The sequence below is a fragment of the Phyllobates terribilis genome, unplaced genomic scaffold (genome assembly GCF_046119375.1).
Source record: "Phyllobates terribilis strain yellow unplaced genomic scaffold, ASM4611937v1 Scaffold_12__6_contigs__length_324123572, whole genome shotgun sequence".
Taxonomy (NCBI): Eukaryota; Metazoa; Chordata; class Amphibia; order Anura; family Dendrobatidae; genus Phyllobates; species Phyllobates terribilis.
The window spans coordinates 55424899-55449032 of NW_027362772.1; the positions used below are offsets into that span (position 1 = coordinate 55424899).

Genomic DNA, 24134 nt, shown 5'->3' on the forward strand with positions numbered 1-24134 from the left:
CGTCTGCTCCCTCCTCCATCATTCTTCTTTTGTGTCTAATGACTTATCTGGCCACTTTTCCTTTACAGAGACAGTCAGCGTAGGAGCGCACTGTCACTATCAGCAATATCCAAACTGAATACACTGACAGGCAGCAGGGTTACTAGACTCACTGCACATGTTTCTGAATCATTAACTGCTTATCTTAGGTGTTTAGACTATTAGTTGGACTTGTGGACATTGTCATTATCTATATTTCTATCCCTACTAGATCATCCATTGCACCTTTATCACGGGCAGCCTCCATGATCTCATTGCAGAATATAGATCAGCCCTACAGGTAAGAGATAATGCTTAAGACATCCTAAGATTCTGTTCACACTAAATAAACAATGCATAATATTATTGGGTGTAAGTGTGACACCCCAGGGGTCTGGTTGCCACAGTGATAGAGATATTACGTCTGAGAGCAGGTGGGAGGTCCTTTGGTCAGGGATCCTGTGCATGCCACACCCCCTGCCCAGTCTTGGGAGGGGAAGGACTTCCCCTATATAAACCCGGGGCTGAGGCAGAGTTAGTGAGAAAGAAGACAGAACAAGAGTAGAGAAGAGAAGCAGCATAGCAAGAAACATCAGGAGCTCTGTGGGGAGCAGTGTTACAACGAGTCAGGGGCTGGCAGCTACAGAGCTCGCCCTGACTGAGAAGATTTCTTACCGGACCCGGAGTCCGAGGCTGTGGGGACTAACTCCTACCCAGCAGCAGAAACCGTCCGGCAGAGGATTTCAGGTCCTCTGGCCCAGAAGCCCGAAGGCACGGTCACACGTGTGGGACCAGCACCGCCATCGTGGAGCGGAACCCATTAGAAGGCCCCGAGTCACCGGCCATACGGGTGAGCACCACACGGTACACTCAGGGACGTGGGCTACTTATTCCCGCCTCTAGCAAGGTAGCCAGAAGAGTACAGTTAGTTGGGAAGGCCTACAACTCCGCCTGGCCAGGGGAGATCCCATCTGCTCAAGGACTGACCAGGCCCCTATCACTAGCAAGTACTCCGGGAGGGTCTATCTTTGTCACCAGTAAAGACCCTGAACTACACCGCACCGTCTCTGAGTGGTTCCTGCTACCCCCATCATCCACGTCGGCTGCCCTGAGGCCATACCCCTCCCGTTGGGGGTTATACCATCCACGCTGCACCATCCTTCCACCGGCCTCAGCGGTCTGCCCTGCAGCGGCAGCTCCATAGCTGCATTCAACGGGTGGCGTAGTCACCAACCATCTACTGCTAGTACATCGCCGCTCAGTTTGACTCCCTGGGCGCGGACCGGGTCGCCGCCACGAGACTACAACCCCCAAGAGATCCGGCTCCGGGTAAGCTCCCGCGTGCGCAACGCAGCGCGACACAGGCCCAGGGGCGCGTCATAAGGTTCCTGGAAGCCGACATCTCGGCTCATCCAATATCCTGATCATATGGACTGCTGAACTCCCATACACCGTAAATTCACATTAGTGTTCAGCACCATAACTATCACTTACATCAATAGGAAGGAAAAGAAATAAAAATAAAAAAATGAGAAGAAAATATAAGTTTTATTAATAATTATTAAAATAATAATAAAATGGATTTTGTCTACAGCCTGACAGAAGTTATCCAGGTAAAGCTGCTTGAGCTCTTAGTTTTATCTCTGATAATTACTGCAGCCAATGTCGCTCTGACTTACTGGAGGCAAATTTCTCACCAATAATTGTAGAAATGAATATTATAATAATAACAGACGCAATCCGCTTAAATATAGAAATATTGGTTGTAAATCTATTAGAGGGAAATTCGCAGTGTTATATTTACACACGGAAATTAATATTTGCTGTAGTTGTATTTTAAACAGGAATATGAATAATTATTAAAGCGCAAAAATTATATCTTATGTGCAACAAAATGTTTAAAGTGCGGCACTCAGTGAAAAGACAATCTGGCAATGTGTATTGGCAGGCATGCACCGATATATATATATATATATATATATATCTATCAGCACCGTCAGTGTCTTATTATTGTAAGGCTATGTTCCCACGATGAGCTTTTGATGACATTGCAGATTTTTTGCACCTATTGTGTAAATTATGTTACTTGGGTTTTTTTCATTGCGTTTTTGTGTGCAGTTTTTATTATGTACATGTTTGTCTCTTGTTGGTATGTCATAATTTAAATAAACCCGCTTTGATTTTGATAGTTCCTTGCATTTGGCTTTGATATAAAATTTTATTGATATGGTCATGTGCGTTTTTTACCTAATACAAGTCGATGAGGAAAAGCCGCGCAGAAAACTAAGCGTACCCGCAAGAGAAAATGTCATGTTGCGTATTCGAAACTCGCACCGCAGGACAGATTTTGCTGAGTGGTAAAGCTGCGCAGTGGGCAGGAGATTTCCATAAATCCACTTTGCTGCAGTGGAGAAGCGAAAATGCGCAGTGTGAAAACTCACCTAAAACTCATCATGGGCACACAGCGTTATTTATACAGGATTTACTGAGCAGCTATCAGCGTGTCACAGGTTATCACTGACACTGAGCAATCGTGCGCTTGCCAGCATTGATGTATTGTTAGTTATAATTGGACTTCTTGTAATGAAAAACCAAAGGAATGAGCCGGAGCATGAGTTGGTATACATGCAACGTGTAAGACATGTGTGATGTGCTGTGGGGTTTATTCTGTACTCACTTCTAATTCGGGATTCCTTGTTACTTCCCAGTCCATGGATCCGGATACAGGTTCAGTTTTACTGTGCAATTCAGATACATACGGTTGCAGCACACAGAGTGAGACAGAATCCCCTCCAGATGATGTTCCCTTTGTGTGATATGTAGAAGTAGTGCTGTTGCAGAGTATGACATGCAGAAGTAGTGCTGTTGCAGAGTATGACATGTAGAAGTAGTGCTGTTGCAGAGTATGACATGTAGAAGTAGTGCTGTTGCGGAGTATCACATGCAGAAGTAGTGCTGGAGCTTTTAAAGCATTCAGCAACTATTAGAAGTAACACAAGCACAAGAGACAGGAAGTGTTGTGCTCCAGAAGCATCCAGCAACTAGAGGCATTAACACAGTCACAGGAGACAGAGAGTGTTTTAGCAGAGCCCCTGGGGGATTGTGAGGAAGTTTTTTACTGTCTGGCTAGAGCTGAAGAGAAAGGTGGCTTATGATCTGTATCTCAGAGAAGGCAAGGGAACAGAATTCAGGTTAGGAGGGTAACTAAACACAGGTCAGTTAGACTCCCTGAGCTAACAGTGTGGAGTATTATCGGAGTATTATCAGGAAGATAAGGACTTGAAGGAAGCCTGTCATAGAGATCATCTCCCTCGTCTCTCCCTCCCCCCCCCATCTCCATGCAGGATAAAGAATGTTGTGTACTATTGAGTCCTTGTGAAGGAAAAGCCTGTGGTTGTGTATGCATTAAAACTGTGCTGTACTGTGCTACCAGATAATAGACTGTGTACTGCTGTGCTGCAAAGGAGACTGTACTGTTATTACTGGAGCCTGTTGCTTAAAGAGACATTTGCATTGCACTGACTATGCCTCATTAAATGTTACTGTTCTACCGTTTATGAAGACTCTTGTCAGATGTGTCTGGTCAGCAACTGAATCTATCGTGTGCCTGAGAGAAGCTGCAGCCTATGGTCGCCCTGAGTAACGGTTCCCCCAGGATTCCAAAGAATTCATTTAATACCGGTCTCGCTCCTATCTCAACTTAGGCGGCGTGGGTGTATCATTTGTCCAGTGTACTATCAGTCCTTGCCTCTGTTCTGCTCTACCTGCCCCTGTCTCAACATCTTCAGTTGGTACCAGAGACCTTCTATCTGGCATAACAGCTTCCCTGAGGCCCACCATCTTTCCCTCTCGCTGAGACCCGGCCGGCATCTTCCTCCCAGGCGAAACAGAGACATGGCACCCAATGCCTCTTCTGAGCCCTAGGCCCGATACTACCTCGAGATCTGCACAAAACTTCAGATGTGTCCTCATACTGTTTGGAGACTTGGCACTGACAGGACCTATTCGCCGCTGCTGCATCACTGCCTTGGAACATGTCAAACACTGTCCCTGTGTAACACTTTCTCTGAACTTGACTAAACTCTCCTCAACTGACTAAAGTGGGAAGTGTTTCCCCTTCCTATCTGATCTAACTCCTCCCAACTTGTGGGCTAATCCCAAACTATTAACTATATATTTCCCTGAGTGGTGTAAGCTATATCCCCATGCCTTGTAATGCGTCCCATATTGGACAACACTCCCCATTCTCTCGGGACGGCCATCAGGTAAAACCTTCAGGAAAACTGAGCCACAAACCAGCCATAAGGATAAAATGCAAAACTTTATAAAAACATGTAACTATAAAAACATTCATATTCATTACTGTTCACATTAACTTTTCTTGACCCAACGTCTTCTTCTATCCCCCTACATCAGTGGGAGAAACAGTATAATAATCTTGTGGATATGATCGCTTTTAATGGCTAACAAAATAAAATAAGTGACGTTACACAGCAGCTTTCCAGACTACTGAGGTCTTCATCAGGCGAGGAGTAAGAAAGCATCTGAAGAAACACAAATACTTACCAAAAAGAGCAGAAGAAAGGGACATTAGAAAACAAACTGATCTAGAAAGCTTGTATAGTAACATTGCTTATATTATTCTGTTACACAATAAAAAATATCATAACTACAAGATTATTATTTTGTTTCTCCCACTGAGAACAATACATTTTTTTCAACTGGCTAAAACCGAAACAAATCCTTTTTTTCTTCTTTTAACCTCATATATTTAACTATTACTTTCTGTTGGCACCACATTCCCTATACAGAGACTGTCAGTCAGCGTAGGAGCGCACTGTCACTATCAGCAATACCCAAAATGAATACACTGACAGGCAGCAGGGTTACTAGACTCACTGCTCGTGTTTCTGAATCACTGACCACTTTTCTTAGGTGTTTAGACTATTAGTTGGACTTGTGGACATTGTCATTATCTATCCCTCCATATTTCTATCTCTACTAGATCAGGGCATGTGACCCCTCCGTACTTTGAGATTATATCATCGTCTTCCTCCTCGGACTCGTTGGACTCGTTAGACTTCTTGCTGAATATAAATCAGTCCCTCAGGTAAGAGATAATGGTAAGGCATGGTAAGATTCTGTTCATACTAAATAAACGTTGCATAATATTATTGGGTGCAAGGTTCCTGGAGGCCGACAACTCGGCTTATCCAATATCAATATTGCACCAACTTGAGAGAGATCAGCAATCTACATGGTACAGAGTATGCTTCAAACACTCATTATTAAGTGATTCCATTAACTGAAGGTTCACACCGCATGTAGATGTAAACAGTAGAGAACATCATGAAGGAAAATTGCAGCAACATTTCTGGTAAAATTCCCTTCATCAGGCAATAAAAATACAAAAAGCGTAACCACAATTAAAAATATCTGTATATGAATTCATAAATAGGGAATAAACAAGACAATGTGACCACTATATGCAAAAAATATTTACAAGAAAAAGGTATAATTTGTGGTAAACTCCAGTTTAAAAGACAGTGGATGAAAAATGGCGCTAGAAACTTAAAAATTAAGAAGTTGCACTAGGGATGGCGCACATAACTTAATTTAGAGGTTATGTGCAGTGAAGTACCGCCAATAGCAGCAGACTATGCCACCACTATGGGGCCCGTGAGTCAGGGGGCCCAATGCCAGCATCGGCACCAGGGGTCCCCCATCTATCATCGCACTTTCAACTTTCATAGGCATTCTGGATGCTGATACAGTTGAAAGCAATGATGGAACAGGGAGCCGTCTGCTCCCTCCTTCATCATTCTTCCTTTGCATCTGACATCTCGTCTGGCATCACATTTCCTATACAGAGACTGTCAGTCAGCATAGGAGTGCACTGTCACTATCAGCAATACCCAAACTGAATACACTGACAGGCAGCAGGGTTACCAGACTTGCTGCACATGTTTCTGAATCGCTGACCTCTTGTCTTAGGTGTTTAGACCATTAGTTGGAATTGTGGATTTTGTCATTATGTATACCTCCATATTTCTATCCGTAGTAGATCAGAGCATGTGACCCCGCCGTCTTTTGCGCCTATATCACGAGCTTCCTCCATGGTCTCGTTGCAGAATATAGATCAGTCCTACAGGTAAGAGACAATGCTAAGACATCCTAAGATTCTGTTCACACTAAATAAACAATACATAATATTATTGGGTGCAAGGTTCCTGGAAGCTGACAACTCAGCTCATCCAATATCATGATCATATGGATTGCTGAAGTCCCATACACCATAAATTCACATTAGTGTTCAGCACCATAATTATCACTTACCATTAGTGATGGGCGAGCACTAAAATGCTCGGGTACTCGTTGCTCGGGTCGAGCACATTGGAATACTCGGGTGCTCGACCGGAGCAACGAGCCCAATGTAAGTATATGGGAAACTTGAGCATTTTTCCGGCGCCTCGGTCTGCAAAGGCACTAGAAATTGCCCATATTGATGGAAACTGTTCTCAGATGACATGGGAACAGCATGGTGAAGACCCCTGGAAGCATTTCTGACTCCCAGGTCACTGCTGTCACTGCTGTCAGCAATGTTGTAAGAGTATTATGCCACTTTTACGGACTCACAATAAAACATACAAAAACTAAACTAAAATGGATTTTCCTGGGAAAAATGTTAAGGGACATCCTTTCCAGGGTAATGACTTGCATATAAAGCAAAATAAATAGCCTAAAACAAAAATACTCCTCCTCACCTTGGGCTATGTTCACACATAGCGTTTTTGATGCGTTTTTGCACTTTTGCATTGCTTTCAACGGTAAAAAATACATAAACCAGTAAATGTCATTTTAACAATTTACAACCTTATCTGGCCATGTGGTGTGTGAGAGATCATCAGACACATCCTGTTTTATTTATGAAGAAGGGACTCTGAAAGTCACAAAGCCTATTTTTATAGGGCCATCAGGCGGCCGTTACTATTCTTAGAAAGCCATCAGCCGGCTATGCTTTGTTGTTCCCATTATTAACCCCTTTAAAGCCCATGATGTACTAATACGCGTCTGTGCCCTGGGACTTAAGAGCCTGACCCGTATTAGTACGTCATGGCGATCACAGGCTGTGCGGGCGCGATCGCCGCCGGGTGTTAGCTGATTGTCACAGCTGACACCCGGTACTATGTGCAGGGAGCGGTCCCGCACCGCTCCCAGCACATTAACCCCTGCAATGCTGCGATCGAAGTCGATCGCAGCATTGCGGTGGCTAAGGGGAGGTGATCGCAATACTCACCTCCTCTTCCGGCCTCCAGCGCTGTCTGCCGCGGCTTCCCGGGTGTTGCCATGATGACCCGATGTCGTCATGACAACATCCGGGTCACCAGACAGCAGGAAGATTTTTTGGTCATGCGCAGTACATGACCAAACAATCTTATCACTGTGCAGCGCTGACTACCTGCATGGCACAGGGATGGTGCTCCATCCCTATGCTATGCAGGCAATCAGAATAAAAACAGTGAAAGTCCCATAGTGGGACAAAGTAAAAAAGTAAAAAAAACTCTCAGAAAGTGAAAAAAAAAAAAAAAATTGTAAAAATATAAAAAAATAAATAAATAAATAATCCACCAAAAATAAAAATATAATGTACCCATCAATAAATATTATTATGAAAAAAAAACAAAAAAAAACAATAAAAGTACACATATTTGGTATCGCCGCGTCCGGAACTACCTGACCTATAAAATTGTCCCACTAGTTAACCCCTTCAGTGAACACGGTAAAATAAATAAATAAAAAACGAAGCAAAAAACAATGCTTTATCATCATACCGCCAAACAAAAAATGGAATAACACGCGATAAAAAAGACGAATATAAATAAAAATGGTACCGCTGAAAACTTCATCTTGTCCCGCAAAAAACAAGCCACCATACAGCTCCATCGTCCGAAAAATCAAAAAGTTATAGCTCTCAGAATAAAGCGATGCAAAAAAATATTTTTTTCTATAAAATAGCTTTTATTGTGTAAAAGCGGCAAAACATAGAAAAACAATATAAATGTGGTACCGCTGTAAACGTACTGACCCGAAGAATAAAGCTGCCTGATCAATTTTACCACACGCGGAGTAGAATAAAATTTTTAAAAAAAAAACAATTCCTGAATTGTTGGTTTTTGTTTATTCTGCCTCCCAAAATCTGGAATAGAAAGCGATCAAAAAATGTCACATTCCTGAAAATGGCACCAATAACAACGTCAACTCATCCCGCAAAAAACAAGCTGTCACATGACTCTGTCTGCCAAAATATGGAAAAATTATAGCTCTCAAAATATGGCGATGCAAAAACTAGATTTTACAAAATATGTGTCTTTTAGTGTGTGACAGCTGTCAATCATAAAAACCCGATATCATTCTGGTATCTCTGTAGTCACACCGACCCGAAGAATAAGGTCGTCTAATCACTTATACCGCACTAGGAATGGTGTAAAAAATAAACGCTAGGGCTGGGGTTAGGGTTGTGCTAATGTTAGGGTTGGGCTAGGGTAGGGTTAGGGTTGGGGTTAGGGTTGTTTTTTTTTTTCAAAAGTAAAAAAAAAAAAAAAAAAAAAAAAAGATGACGATATGGCAGCTAGTGTTGAACGCAAGTGCTCGCTGCTTGACTTTGCATCGGGTGCTTGGGTTTGCATTGAGTATTGCGGGTGCCCCATATGCTTCGTGATCAAAAAAACCTTGCGGGGATTGCCTGCCATGCACAAGCGTTCCCGCATGTTTTTTTTGGGGTGTCTAATCGTGAAACATGCGGGCGGGGACTCGAGCATTTCACTTGAGCACCCGTCATACATGGTGCATACCTGAGTACCCGATGCAAACTCAAGTAGTGAGCACTTGCGCTCAAGACTAATGACAACTTATTCAATATGATGACCTAATGTCATCAAATTCTGTGTCGTTCCTCTGGGTTCAAAATGTTCACTATACCCCTTGATAAAATCCTTGAGGGGTGTAGTTTCCAAAATGGGGTCACTTGTGGGGGGTTTCAACTATTTAGGCACATCAGTGGCTCTCCAAATGCGACATGGCGTCCGCTCTTGATTCCAGCCGATTTTGCGTTCAAAATGTCACACAGTGCTCCTTCCCTTCTGAACTCTGCCGTCCGCCCAAACACTGTATTTTCCCCACATATGGGGTATTGGCGTACTCAGGAGAAATTGCACAAAAGTTTTTGGGGTCCATTTTCTCCTCTTACCCTTGTAAAAATAAAAAAATTGGGGCTAAAACATCATTTTTTTATTTTCACGGCTCCATGTTATAAACTTCTGTAAAGGACTTGGGGGTTCAAGGTGCTCACCACATATCTAGATAAGTTCCCTGAGGGGTCTAGTTTCCAAAATGGTGTCACTTGTGGGGGATTTCCACTGTTTAGGCACATCAGGGGCACATCCGCTAATTATTCAAGCAAATTTTACAATCAAAAAGTCAAATGGCGCTCCGTCCCTTCCGAACCCTGCCGCACGCCCAAACAGTGGTTTTCCCCCACATATGGGGTATCTGCTAACTCAAGAGAAATTGCACAACAAACTGCATAGTGCAATTTCTTCTGTTACCCTTATGAAAATGCAAAAGTGGGGGCTGAAAAACATTTTTGTGGGAAAAATGTGAAAATTTTATTTTTACGGCTCAATGTTATAAACTTCTGTGAAGCATCTGGGGGTTCAAGGTGCTCACCACACATCTAGATAAGTTCCCTGAGGGGTCTAGTTTCCAAAATGGTGTCACTTGTGGGGGGCTTCCACTGTTTAGGCACATCAGGGGCTCCCCAAATGCAACATGGCGTCCGCTAATTATTCAAGCAAATTTTACATTCAAAAAGTCAAATGGCGCTCCTTCCCTTCCGAACCCTGCCGCGCGCCCAAACACCGGTTTTCCCCCACATATGGGGTATCTGCTTACTCAGGAGAAATTGCAAAACAAACTGCATGGTGCAATTTCTCCTGTTACCCTTATGAAAATGCAAAAGTGGGGGCTGAAAAACATTTTTGTTGGAAAAATGTGAAAATTTTATTTTTACGGCTCAATGTTATAAACTTCTGTGAAGCACCTGGGGGTTCAAGGTGCTCACCACACATCTAGATAAGTTCCCTGAGGGGTCTAGTTTCCAAAATGGTGTCACTTGTGGAGGGTTTCCACTGTTTAGGCACATCAGGGGCTCCCCAAATGCAACATGGCGTCCGCTAATTATTCAAGCAAATTTTACATTCAAAAAGTCTAATGGCGCTCCTTCCCTTCCGAGCCCTGCCGTGTGCCCAAACAGTGTTTTTTCCTCACATATGGGGTATCTACTTACTCAGGAGAAATTGCACAACAAATTTTGGGGTCCATTTTTTCCTGTTACCCCTGCAAAAATAAAAAAATTGGGTCTAAAGTAACATTTTTTTGAAAAAAGTTAAATGTTCATATTTTTCTTCCACATTCCAAAAATTCCTGTGAAGCACGTGAAGGGTTAATAAAGTTCTTGAATGTTATTTTGAGCACCTTGAGGGGTGCAGTTTTTATAATGGTGTCACTTTTGGGTATTTTCTATCATAAAGACCCCTCAAAGTGACTTTAAATATGATGTGGTCCCTAAAAAAATGGTTTTGTAAATTTTGTTGGAAAAATGAGAAATCGCTGGTCAACTTTTAACCCTTATAGCTCCCCAATAGAAAAAAATTTTGGTTCCAAAATTGTGCTGATGTAAAGTAGACATGTGGGAAATGTTATTTATTAACTCTTTTGTGTGACATATCTCTATGATTTAAGGGCATAAAAATTCAAATTTTGAAAATTGCAAAATTTTCAAATTTTTTGCCAAATTTCCATTTTTTTCAGAAATAAATGCAAGTGATATTGAAGAAATTGTACCACAATCATGAAGTACAATATGTCACGAAAAAAAATTCTCACAATCAGGGGGATCCGTTGAAGCGTTCCAGAGTAATTACCTCATAAAGTGACAGTGGTCAGAATTGTAAAAATTGGCCCGGTCATTAACGTGCAAACCACCTTGGGTTGTAAAGGGGTTAAACACTGGGTCTCCTATACTGTTATTGCGTATGCAGTGAGTGGCAGGGCTGCCCAAAATTTGGATGCACCTCAATACCGCTTTGAAGAGATGCCGAGGAGGGCCTCCTGAAAACAATGTTCCCATGATTAGGAAGTGGGTCTCCAATACTGTTTGCCTATGCAGTGAATGCAAGGGCTGTCAAAAAATTGTACCTACACCAATGCTCCATGGAAGAGACGTAGAGGAGGGCCTCATGAAAAAAATGTTCCCATTAATTGGAAGTGGGTCTCCCATAGTGTTGGCCTATGCAGTGCATGCAAGGGTTGCAAAAATTTGGAGGCACTCCAATGCCCCTTGGAAGAGACGTGGAGGTCAGAGGGCCTCCTGAAAACAATGTTCCCATTTTTAGGAAATGGGTCTCCCATTGTGTTTGCCTATGCAGTGAATGGAATGGTTGTCAAAAATTTGGAGGCACTCCAATGCCCCTTAGAAGAGATGTAGAGGACCTCGTGAAAAAAATTTCACATTATTAGGAAGTGGGTCTCCCATAGTGTTGGCCTATGCAGTGAATGCAAGGGCTACCAAAAATTTGGAGGCACTCCAATGCCCCTTGGAAGAGAAGTGGAGGTCAGAGGGCCTCCTGAAAACAATGTTCCCATTATTAGGAAGTGGGTCTCCCATTGTGTTTGCCTATGCAGTGAATGCAAGGGTTGCCAAAAATTTGGAGGCACTCCAATGCCCCTTGGAAGAGACATTGAGGGCCTCCTGAAAACAATGTTCCCATTATTAGGAAGTGGGTCTCCCATAGTGTTGGCCTATGCAGTGAATGCAAGGGCTGTCAAAAATTTGGAGGCACTCCAATGCCCCTTCAGAGAGACGTAGAGGGCCTCATGAAAAAATGTTCCTACTATTAGGAAGTGGATCTCCCATAGTGTTGGCCTATACAGTGAATGCAAGGGCTGCCAAAAATTGGTAGACACTCCAATGCCTCTAGGAAAAGATGTGGAGGAGGGTATCATAAAAAAATATTCACATTAGAAAGGAGCGGGTCTTCTATACTTGTAATGCCCATGCACAAGTGTATAGGCTGACAAACATTTACCCCTGGGAGGTTACCTGAAAATACTGTATAACAATGTTTTTACGGGCATCATAAACACCCTTTAAAACAATTATGTGGGTGTTGCATCACGGACCACGGTCACCCTGGTGATATAGTGGTGGAGGATGAGGAGAAGGAGGAGGACAACAGTAAATAGCCAAAATCAGAAAGCGTATACCCATGTGTGGGTGTGAAGAGGTGCATAGGAATACAACTCCCAAAAAAAGACACTGGATTTGAGTTTACGTTATGCTGTTATCATTCGGTGGTGTTGAGAAGTCTGGCCCAATCCAGCCCTTGGTCATTTTTATAAGAGTCAGCCTGTCAGCATTTTCAGTTGACAGGCGGATGCGCTTATCAGTTATAATTCCACCAGCGGCACTAAAAACCCGCTCTGACAAAATGCTAGCGGCATGGCAGGCCAGGACCTCCAAGGCATAGAGAGCCAGTTCATACCACATGTCCAGCTTGGATACCCAATAATTATAAGGCACAGAGGAATCACGAAGGATGTTGGTATGGTTGGCAAGGTACACCCTCAGCATCTTCCCAAACTTTGCACTCCTTGTGAGAGTACCCCGTGCCTCAGGGTCTGTGCGATGGTAGAGCCTGAGAAAACTGTCCCAGAACTTTGACAGTGTTCCCCTGCCTATGCTGGATTGAAGTTGTGTCTCTCTCACCTGTACTCCTTGGTTGTCCAACGAGCTGTGACCTCTGCCGCCAGCGTTTTCAGATGAGAATTTTCTTAATCGTTCCGCAACAAGGGCATTCTGGTACTGCCCCATTTTTGTAGACCTGTCCGCCTAGGGAATAAGAGATAGAAAGTTCTCCTTGTAGCGTGGGTCCAGAAGTGTTACCAACCAGTAATGACTGTCACCCAAAATTTTGAGAATGCGAGGGACACCGGAAAGGCAGCTTAACATAAACTCAGACTTGTTCACCAGACTGCTAACAGGCAAGACTTTCGTGTCCTCACCAAGAGGACGACTGACCAAACTCTCCTCCTACTCCGTGTCCTCAGGTCATCCATGCTGAACAGACGGTATGACAGTTGTGCAGTAGTACCATCTATAGCGCATGAAACTTGCTCCTGTTCTTCCTCCTCCTCCTCTTCCTCTTCTTCATTGTCATGCAATCCACGTTGGGATGAGATGAGGCTGGTTCCTTGCTCCATCTCATCGTGCTCTGCCTGCAATGCATCCTGTTTGATTGGGAGCAGAGAGCATTTCAGAAGACAGAGAAGCGGGATGGTGACACTAATTATGGCGTCATTGCTGCTCACCATCTGTTATGATCTGCAACCCGTACTAAGGAAAGAAAGGGGAAAGCTGTCCCTACAGTAAGACTAAGCTGAATCCCTGCGATGTAGCGGGCTGCCTGTTCCTTGCCTTAGTCCTTGTTCCTTGATCCTATCCTTAGACCTCGGCTAGTCTGAACGAAGACCTATAGCATAAGGGGAGGGGTCCCTAAAAGAACTAAGGACTGGAACAAAAATGGGACACCTCCTAAACAGAGAAGTTGTTGCAGAACACAAAAGGATAAACTGACAAAAAGTTACTAGAGGTCCCAGAAGGACCAAGCGAACTGACAGAGATAGGCACCGAAGCACCTGGCTAGCAAAACAGTCAAACAACACTAAAGTCCAGCACAGCCAGAAAGGCGGAGCTGGAATATAAAGGCAGATGGTCACGTGACCGCAAAACTCAAGACGGAAAAAACAAACAGGAGGGTTCTAACACCATCTTGGTGGAGTCCTCAAAGTTTTGGAGGATGGTACATATGTCTGACATCCATGTCCACTCCTGAGGTCTTATGTGTGGAGGCTGAACTGAATATCGACTGCCTTGTTGATGCTGCTAGTCAACAACTGCCCTCTTCTGCTCACAAATCCTTCCCTACATCTGCAGTGTAGAGTTCCAACGCGTGGGGACATCACACACCAGTCTGTGAGCCAGAAGTTGCAAATGCTTCTGAAACACGGCAAGGGCGGCGGAAGCTGTAGGTGACTTTCTAAAATGGGCACACAGGTGGCGTACTTTGACAAGCAGATCCGGCAGCTCCGGGTAGGATTTTAGAAACCGCTGTACCACGAAGTTAAGCACACGGGCCAGGCATGGTACGTGTTTCAGCTCGTCTCGCCTCAGAGCCGCCACCAGGTTCCGGCCATTGTCAAACACGACCATGCCTGGCTTTTGGTTCAGCGGTGTGAGCCACAGATCTGTCTGCTCTTTCAGAGCTGTCCACAACTCTTCAGCATTGTGCAGTTTGTCAGCATATTAGCTTCTGCACAGCCTGTTGCCGCTTGGCCGATACAGTGCTGCAGTGCTTCCAGCTTGTGACTGATGTGGTCATTTCGGAGATGGAGGCTGAAGAGGAGGAGGAGGCTGAGGAGGATGAGGTGCAGGAGCTGTATACTGTGGGGGCAACCCTGATTGACCTAGGGCCTGCAATCCTTGGCGTTGGGAGGACGTGTTCTGTCCCAAGGTCTGACTGGGTCCCTTCTTCCACTATGTTAACCCAGTCTGCCATCAGCAAGATGTACCGTCCCTGCCCACAAACACTTGTCCACGTTTCCGTGGTTAGGTGGACTTTACCGTTAACTGCATTGTTGAGGGCACGGCTAATGTTTTGGGACATGTGCTTGTGTAATTTGGGGACGGCATACCGGGAGAAATAGTGGCGGCTGGAGATCGAGTACCGAGGGATGGCCTCCACCATCAGGTTGTGGAAAGCTTCCGTCTCCACGAGCCTAAAAGGAAGCATTTCAAGTGCAGGCAGTCGCGAAATGTGGGAATTTAGTAGTGTGGCCTGTGGGGCGCTGGCTGCGTATTTGTGCTTGCGTTCCAAGAACTGGGGTATAGACAACTGAACTCTGCTCTGGGACAAGGACGTGGACGTGCTTTCTGATGCTGCTACTTGAGAGTGTGCAATGAAAAGGTGCAGGGCAGGAGGCATCTTCACATGCACTATGGACAGGGGATTGGCTTGCACGCATAACAGCGGAAGAAGCAGTGGTGTTACCCGCAGACACTGTTTCTGGACCCTGGGGTTCGGCCCATAAAGTCGGGTGCTTTGCTGCCATGAGCCTGATCATGCTGGTGGTGGTCAGGCTGCTAGTTTTGCCACCCCTGCTGATGCTGGCCTGGCAGGTGGTGCAAATGGCCTTTTTGGGGTTATTGGCAGAGTCTTTAAAAAGCAACCAGACTCGGGAAGACCTAACAGTTGTACTGGCAACTTCCTTCGTGTTGGTGTTACGGGAGACGGTTGCCCACCTTCTGTCTGCTTCTTCCTGCCTGTTGGGGTGCTATGCCTCCCTCCCCCTGTGTGCTTCTGTCCTCGCTCTGCATGTCCTCCTGCCAGACTGGGTCAGTTACTATATCATCCACCACCTCGTATTCCACTTCCGCACCCTGGTCCTCCTCCTGACTTTCTGGCAATTGTGTCTCATCATCGTCCACCCCTTGTGACACTTTCCCATCTTCGCTTATGTATGACTGTGGCTGCTTAAATATTTGCGCATCGCTACATGCGATCTCCTCTTGCCCCTCTTCAAGTGGACCCGGGCGAGAGGCCCGAATCTATAAATGGAAAAGTGAACAGCTCTTCGGAGTGTCTAAGTGTGGGATTAGTTGTCTCCGGGCACTCGGCATGGTGGGAGGAAGAAGAATCAGGATGAGGAATATACAGTCCAGACTCACGACTACTGAGACTTGACCGTGTGGATGACAGAGTGGTGGTGGTGGCAAAATGACTGGAAGCATTATCCTCTATCCAACCAACAACCTTTTGACACTGCTCTGGGTTCAATAGTGGTGTGCTGCTGTCCCCTAGGAATTGGGACAGGAAGGTCAGGCGAGTAGATGTGGGTGTTTGTTGTGGCACAATTTTAGCTTGCCCATGGCCTCGGCCTCTGCATGCACCATCACCATCACATCCAGTTTCCTGTCCCTTGCCATGCGCCTTTCCCATTTTAAATGGAGGACAATATCTTCCATGCTCACTACAAATGGCTGAATTTGGAGCGAACTTATATGTGATCCGTGTGACGGAGAAATCACAGTTTTAAATACCTGGCCTGTAGGTAACTATTTTGAACAGAAAACTGGTATCAATAACTTTGCTGAAACACTGAATGTAACATCCCTGGCGGCGTTCTGGCATAGCTTACCATCTCCCACCATGCAAGACTACCAACTTACTTATCAGTCCAGGCTGCACACTTTGCTCCATTACTTGCTGTGTGCATGTCTCTTGTCTGATTGATTAGGGCGGCGGCCCTGTTACTTCCTGATACTTAAAGTTACAGTGTGCGCAGTCCTAATGCATCCCCAGCCTATTGCTGTGAGTCACTGGATACTTAAAACCCCTCCACCCAGTAGGAGGTGCCTGAGCAACGTTTTCTTTCAGTGTGTTCTGTGCAACTGAGTTGCCAGGTCCTGTTCTGTATCTTGTCTGTTTCCACCACCCTGGAGGCTGAATACCCAGGCCCATTACCTGTATCTGAGACTTCTAGTCTGTTTCCGCCACCCTGAGGGCTGAGTACCTAGGCCCGTTACCTGTATCTGAGACTTCTAGTCTGTTTCCGCCACCCTGGGGGCTGAGTACCCAGGCTCATTCCTGTATCTTGTTCCAGGTTCAGTTCCTGTCTAAACTGTGTCCTAGTCCATTACCTGTTTGTCTCTATGTCTGCTCCTTTCCTTTTCCTGCAGTGTCTGAACCTGCACCTAATTCCAACTCATTGTCTCTGTACTTCTGTTTGTGAGTTTTGTGTCCACTCGCTACTTTATTGCAAGTACCTTGTGTGTATCTGGTTCTGCTTGTCCCGTTTCCCTGCCTCCGTATCTACCTCCTGTGTTCTAGCTATCTTCCTATGTTTCCCAGTCTGTTCCATGTGAACAGAGCCCTGTCCTGTCTGCCTGCATCTGCGGTTCCGCTCTGCTCCTCTTGTCCTCAGCATGTGCGGTTCCGCTCTGCTCTGCTTGTCCTCAGCACGTGCGGTTCCGCTCTGCTCCTCTTGTCCTCAGCACATGCGGTTCCGCTCTGTTCTGCTTGTCCTCTGCACCTGCGGTTCCGCTCTGCTCTGCTTGTCCTCCACGCCTGCGGCTCTTCTCTGCTCTGCTTGTCCTCCACGCCTGCGGTTTCACTCTGCTCTGCTCCGCTTGTCCTCCGCGCCTGCGGTTCTGTTCTGCTCTGCTTGTCTTCTGCGCCTGCGGTTCTGATCTGCTCTTCTCTGCTTGTCCTCTGCACCTGCGTTTCTGCTCTGCTCTGCTCCACTTGTCCTCCGCGCCTGCAGTTCTGCTCTGCTTTGGTCCGCTTGTCCTCCGCGCCTGCGGTTCTGCTCTACTCTGCTCCGCTTGTTCTCTGTGCCTGCGGTTCTGCTCTGATCCGCTTGTTCTCCACGCCTGCGGTTCTGCTCTGCTCTGCAACGCTTGTCCTCCACGCCTGCGGTTCTGCTCTGCTCTGCTTGTCCTCTGCACCTGCGGTTCTGCTCTTCTCTGCTCGTCCGCCGCACCTGCGGCTCTGTTCCTGTGTCCCAGTCTGTACTGGTCCCTATCCAGCCTGCTTTCCTACCTGCCAGTATCGACCTGTCTGCATATCAGCCATGTCTGCCAGTACCCGCCTGTCTGCATACCTGCCGTGCCTGCCAGTACCCGCCTGTCTGCATACCTGTCGTACCTGCCAGTGCCCACCTGTCTGTATGACAGCCGTGCCAGCCAGTACCCACCTGTCTGCATACCAGCCTAACCTGCCCGTTCCTGCATTCCCCGGTGTGGGTCAATAGATGTGATCGGGGTCTGACCTGGAGTAGCACCTGGGCCACCTCCCACGTCCCTCTTAGGACCACGGAGTCGATTAAGCTGCCGTGTGTTCATGGTCAGATCTGGCGAGGCCCCTAGTCACGCCCCTCCAGGCACTCCTCGGTTCATGGCCCAGTGGGACCACTAACCACGCTCACGCCAGTCAGTCCGGGTGTGAGCGTAACAGTTTGCTCAGTCCATGGTCCCTGTTGAGCCCCACGGCCCTTCGCACTCGGAGACATTTGAATCCTTGTCTGGCGAATACGTGCACCAAGGAAAACATTTTTCTCAAGCTGAGGTACAGGCGATTTACGCACCAGCCCAAATGGAGCTATCAGCACTCGTTTCTGCGGATCCACCACGGTACTATGGGGATCCATAACAAAGCCATGCGTTTGTGGAGCAATGCATGCTGCATTTCACACTTTATGCTCACTACTTTCCCACTGATTGGGTTAAAGTAGCATTTCTGATGTCCTATCTAGCGGGTGATGTCTTGAATTGGATCACCCCCCTATGGGAAGCATGGGATCCTATCGTCTCTGACCTGCAGGCCTTCCTGGTGGCCTTTCTAATGGTCTTCGATGACCCTAAACCTGAAGCTTCTGCTAAAGCTTCCCTTTCCAATATCCTGGAGCAGTCCCGATGGGTGATGTGTGTAGGTAGCCCACCAGTTCCCCAGCCTGAAGACGCTGCTGCCCACGCAGAATCCACACAGGATGACAATGCTCCGCAGAATACTTCTCTTCTACTTCCCAACCTCATGAGGCAGTCCAGACGTGAAAGGCGTAGAGATAAACCATCACGTCAGGTTCTGTCCTCCCAATGACCTTCTGTTCCCCAGCCTGTAGAGGCAGCTATCCACACAGAATCCATGAAGGTAGACCATGTTCGTCAGGCAAAGCAGAGGCCAGAACTCAGTCATAAAATCGGATTGCGGACCCGCTGCGGTTGTTTGGGTCACCCTGACGGTCTTTGTCCAGCGAAGGTTGGAGAGTCCCAAGACATTAGGCCTGTAGGAGAGGCTGCCCTTGGCATTAGTGTTTCCTCTCCACAGATGACCATGACTGTCTCCGTGGCAAGTGAAGGCCTCGGATTAACCGGAAGTTTCGGGCTTAATGCCTTGAAGAGTCGGTGTCTTATTCCCGTCCGACAACTCCAGAATCCGGTTTGGGCATTGTCAGCGGAAGGACGAGCCCTACTCAGAAACAGTCAAAATATGTCTGTACAAATTAAGCTTCAGATTGGAGCATTACACATGAAGAAGTTCACATTCCAGGTGCTGTCTGGTTTACCCACAGGTCGTCCAGACCCGAGATATCTAGTGCCCGCTCAGGTCTGGAGATCCTCCATTGTGTTTCCTGGGGGACTGCTGAGGTACAAGGGGTGCCCAGTACCCATATCTTCAGGACAGTCAGCAATGTCTTCTTGTTCTCCAGATCTGCTAGTCGCTGACTCGCTGTGCGCTGCGGTCTCCGATGGAAGGGAAGTGGAGGCAATGTCCCCACACAGTCTCGACGATTGTACCAATGATCTGGCTGCAGGTACCGCCCCGCCTCGCAGACATGTCATCTCTGAAATCAGACTGAAGATGGTCCTCCCTCTCTAATAAATCTGGCAATAAGTCCATCAAGGCGGTGGCTACCTCCAAGTCTCTGCACCCCTCCAACCAGGCGGATGACCTCCAGTTGTCTCTTGAATCCTCCGGGGTGCTTCCTGATAACAAATGAAGAGAGACTTTCCAACACCCTGTACCTGGTACTTCACCCACTTCATCCAGTAAGCTTGGCAAAGAGTACGTCAAGGCGGTGGTTACCCCCGATGTCTTTGCACCCCTCCAACCCGGTGGAGGATCTCCAATTGTCCCGTGAATCCTTTGGGGTGCTACCCGATATTAACAAATGGAGAGAGACTTTCCTGTGTCCTGTTCCTGGTACTTCGCCCACTTCATCTGATGCTGAGGATGGCTCGATGGGAGGAAGCATCCTAGTCACAAAGATGGTGAGACCAGTCTCATTCCCTCTAGTGGACAGAAAAGGTTATCTTCTTGAAGAGAAGGATTGGCCTCCAAATTCTCTGCAGAAAATCCTTGCAGGCTTGAAGAAGAGGGGCCGTAAAGGGGTGGGTACTGTAACATCCCTGGCGGCGTGCTGGCATGGCTTACCATCTCCCACCATGCAAGACCGCCAACTTACCTATCAGTCCAGGCTGCACACTTTGCTCCATTACTTGCTGTGTGCATGTCTCTTGTCTGATTGCTTAGGTCGGCGGCCCTTTTACTTCCTGATTCTTAAAGTTACAGTGTGCGCAGTCCTAATGAGTTCCCAGCCTATTGCTGTGAGTCACTGGATACTTAAACCCCCTCCACCCAGTAGGAGGTGCATGAGCAACGCTTTCTTTCAGTGTGTTCTGTGCAACTGAGTTGCCAGGTCCTGTCCTGTATCTTGTCTGTTTCTGCCACCCTGGGGGCTGAGTACCCAGGCCCGTTACCTGTATCTGAGACTTCTAGTCTGTTTCCGCCACCCTGGGGGCTGAGTACCCAGGCCCGTTACCTGTATTTGAGACTTCTAGTCTGTTTCCGCCACCCTGGGGGCTGAGTACCCAGGCCCGTTACCTGTATCTGAGACTTCTAGTCTGTTTCCGCCACCCTGGGGGCTGAGTACCCAGGCTTGTTCCTCTATCTTGTTCCAGGTTCAGTTCCTGTCTAACCTGTGTCCTAGCCCATTACCTGTTTGTCTCTATGTCCGCTCCTTTCCTTTTCCTGCAGTGTCTGAACCTGCACCTAACTCCAACTCGTTGTCTCTGTACTTCTGCTTGTGAGTTTTGTGTCCACTTGCTACTTCATTGCAAGTACCTTGTGTGTATCTGGTTCTGCTTGTCCCTTTTCCCTGCCTTCGTATTTACCTCCTGTGTTCTAGCTATCTTCCTGTGTTTCCCAGTCTGTTCCATGTGAACAGAGCCCTGTCCTGTCTGCCTGCACCTGTGGTTCCGCTTTGCTCCTCTTGTCCTTAACACGTGTGGTTCCACTCTGCTCTGCTTCTCCTCAGCACGTGCGGTTCCGCTCTGCTCTGCTTGTCCTCCGCACCTGCGGTTCCGCTCTGCTCTGCTCCGCTTTTCCTCCGTGCCTGCGGGTCTGCTCTGCTCTGCTTGTCCTCAACGCCTGCGGTTCTGCTCTGCTCCGCTTGTCCTCCGTGCCTGCGGTTCCGCTCTGCTCTGCTCCGCTTATCCTCCACACCTGCGGTTCTGCTCTGCTCTGCTTGTCCTCCGTGCCTGCAGTTCTGCTCTGCTCTGCTTGTCCTCTGCGCCCACGGTTCTGCCCTGCTCCGCTTGTCCTCCGCGCCTGCGGTTCTGCTCTGCTCTGCTTGTCCTCCGCACCTGTGGTTTTGCTTTGCTCCTCTTGTCCTCTGCGCCTGCGGGTCTGCTCTGCTCCGCTTGTCCTCTGCGCCTGCGGTTCTGCTCCGCTCTGCTCTGCTTGTCCTCTGCGCCTGCGGTTCCGCTCTGCTCTGCTCCGCTTTTCCTCCGTGCCTGCGGGTCTGCTCTGCTCTGCTTGTCCTCAACGCCTGCGGTTCTGCTCTGCTCCGCTTGTCCTCCGTGCCTGCGGTTCCGCTCTGCTCTGCTCCGCTTATCCTCCACACCTGCGGTTCTGCTCTGCTCTGCTTGTCCTCCGTGCCTGCAGTTCTGCTCTGCTCTGCTTGTCCTCTGCGCCCACGGTTCTGCTCTGCTCCGCTTGTCCTCCGCGCCTGCGGTTCTGCTCTGCTCTGCTTGTCCTCCACACCTGCGGTTTTGCTTTGCTCCTCTTGTCCTCTGTGCCTGCGGGTCTGCTCTGCTCCGCTTGTCCTCTGCGCCTGCGGTTCTGCTCCGCTCTGCTTGTCCTCTGCGCCTGCGGTTCTGCTCTGCTATGCTTGCCCTCCACGCCTGCGGTACTGCTCTGCTCCGCTTGTCCTCTGCGCCTGCGGTTCTGCTTTTCTCCTCTTGTCCTCTGCGCCTACGGGTCTGCTTTGCTCCTCTTGTCCTCTGCGCCTCCGGGTCTGCTCTGCTCCGCTTGTCCTCTGCGCCTGCGGTTCTGCTCCGCTCTGCTTGTCCACTGCGCCTGCGGTTCTGCTCTGCTCTGCTTGTCCTCCGCGCCTGCGGTACTGCTCTGCTCCGCTTGTCCTCCGCGCCTGCGGTTCTGCTCTGCTCATCCGCCGCGCCTGCGGCTCTATTCCTGTTTCCCAGTCTGTACTGGTCCCTATCCAGCCTGCTTTCCTACCTGCAATTATCAGCCTACCTACATACCTGCCGTGCCTGACAGTACCCGCCTGTCTGCATACATGCCGTGCCTGCCAGTGCTCACCTGTCTGTAAGCCAGCCGTGCCTGCCAGTACCCACCTGTCTGCATACCAGCCATGCCTGCCTACCCACCTGTCTACATACCAGCCTAACCTGCCCATTCCTGCATTCCCCGGTGTGGGTCAACAGCTGTGACCGGGGTCTGACCTGGAGTAGCACCTGGGCCACCTCCCACGTCCCTCCTCGGACCACAGAGTCGATTAAGCAGCCGTGTGTTCGTGGTCAGATCTGGCGAGGCTCTGGCGAGGCCCATAGTCATGCCCCTCCAGGCAGTCCTCAGTTCGTGGCCCAATGGGACCACTAACCACGCTCACGCCAGTCAGTCTGGGCGTGAGCGTAACACTGAAACAAATTTTTAATGGAAGCCAGAAACGGCAGAATTTTCAGCAAACTTATATGTGATCTGTGTGACGGACAAACCACAGTTTTAAATAGCTGAATTTTTAGCGCTGTAAGTTGGAAAGGATCTGGCTGTATTCTGTAGTGCCAACAAGCAAATAGCGCAGAAAAATTGTATTCTCTGGATTGCTTTTTAAGCAAATAATCAGGATTATGATCCAAAAAAAATTATTCCTGGCCCTGAGACCTGTGGCTATGTCTAGAAAGATGTGTAAATGCAGCAGCAGCAGATAGAACTGGAATGGACCCTCTTGCTATTTGCACTGCAGTCTGCTATATACCCTGCCGGCCTAGCACTGATATCTATCCAGCTGGATTAGTCCTCAGAAGGACTCTTTGTTGGGATGGATATATGTTATATCTTCTTTTCTACCTACACTAACTAGAAATAAGCAAATCTCTCCATAGCTCAGCAGCACCTCTCCCTACACTCTCTGATTCCGGAGTGACTGTGACGAGCATGGCGGCGCCAGGTCTGATATAGACCTGATGATGCTGTGCAGCCAGCCAATCACTACAATGCCACAACAAACATGGCTGCGGCATTACAGTGAGTGGCAGACAATCCCTGCATGTTGATTGGCTCTCTAAAGAGCACAAAACATGCAGGGAGGGGACCCGAGCTCCCGCCGAGCAACCCCGAAAATACTCGGCAAGTTCTGAGCATCTCGAGTACTGAGATGCTCGGGCGAGTACCGAGTACTTGCGAGTATGCTCGCTCATCACTACTTACCATCAATAGGAAGGGAAAAGAAAGAAAAATAGAAACTAAAAATAAAATATGACTTTTATTAATAATTAGAAGAATATATTTATCAAAATGGATTTTGACTGCAGCCTGACAGAAGTTATTCAGGTAAAGTAGTGACCAAAAGTTTTTTTTAAATGCCATCAATTCTATGCAAAGGGCCAATGACTGATGCAGAAAAGCAGCCCCAAACCATGACATTGCCACCACCATGCTTCACTGTAGGTGTTTGGTACCTTACATAATTACGTTTTCCAGTTGGGCGGTATATATAGTGCTTGTCATCACTACAAACAGATTGAACTTGGGTTCATCCGACCACAACATCTTAGACCAATCTGTCTCTTTTCATTTTGTTCTTTGGCAAACTCAAGTCGGACCTTCCCGTTCTTTGCAGAGATGAAAGGCTTCTTGACTGGAACTCGTGCATTCAGCCCTACTGCTCTTAGCCATCGCACCACAGATTGGCGACTCACTCTCACCCCATATCCTTCATTCATTTCGTATGAAATCTGTACAGCACTTTTATGGACATCAGATACTGACTTTTTCTTAATAATGTGATCAACTCTAGAGGAAGTTTTCCATGGTCGTCCACTTCTAGGTTTGTCAGATGTTCCATAACCTTTTTATTCTTTCTTTATTAAAAAGAATATCCAGCTAACACTTGACTCTGAGAACAGGCGAACAGGTGAA

General features: G+C 47.4%; 1 protein-coding gene across 7 annotated transcripts in view; it reads left to right on the top strand.

Annotated features, from left to right (window-relative positions):
• Window positions 1–24134, top strand: part of LOC141172043 (guanylate-binding protein 3-like) — a 369874-nt gene that overhangs the window by 44292 nt on the left and 301448 nt on the right. For 5 of the 7 annotated variants that reach the window (XM_073655827.1, XM_073655829.1, XM_073655828.1 and 2 more), the window contains 3 exons: window positions 251–319; window positions 5024–5128; window positions 6080–6169. In XM_073655827.1, the coding sequence (XP_073511928.1) occupies window positions 251–319; window positions 5024–5128; window positions 6080–6169 (264 nt within the window). The remainder of the gene's footprint in view (window positions 1–250; window positions 320–5023; window positions 5129–6079; window positions 6170–24134) is intronic. The other 2 variants (XM_073655831.1, XM_073655833.1) reach the window with 2 other exon arrangements.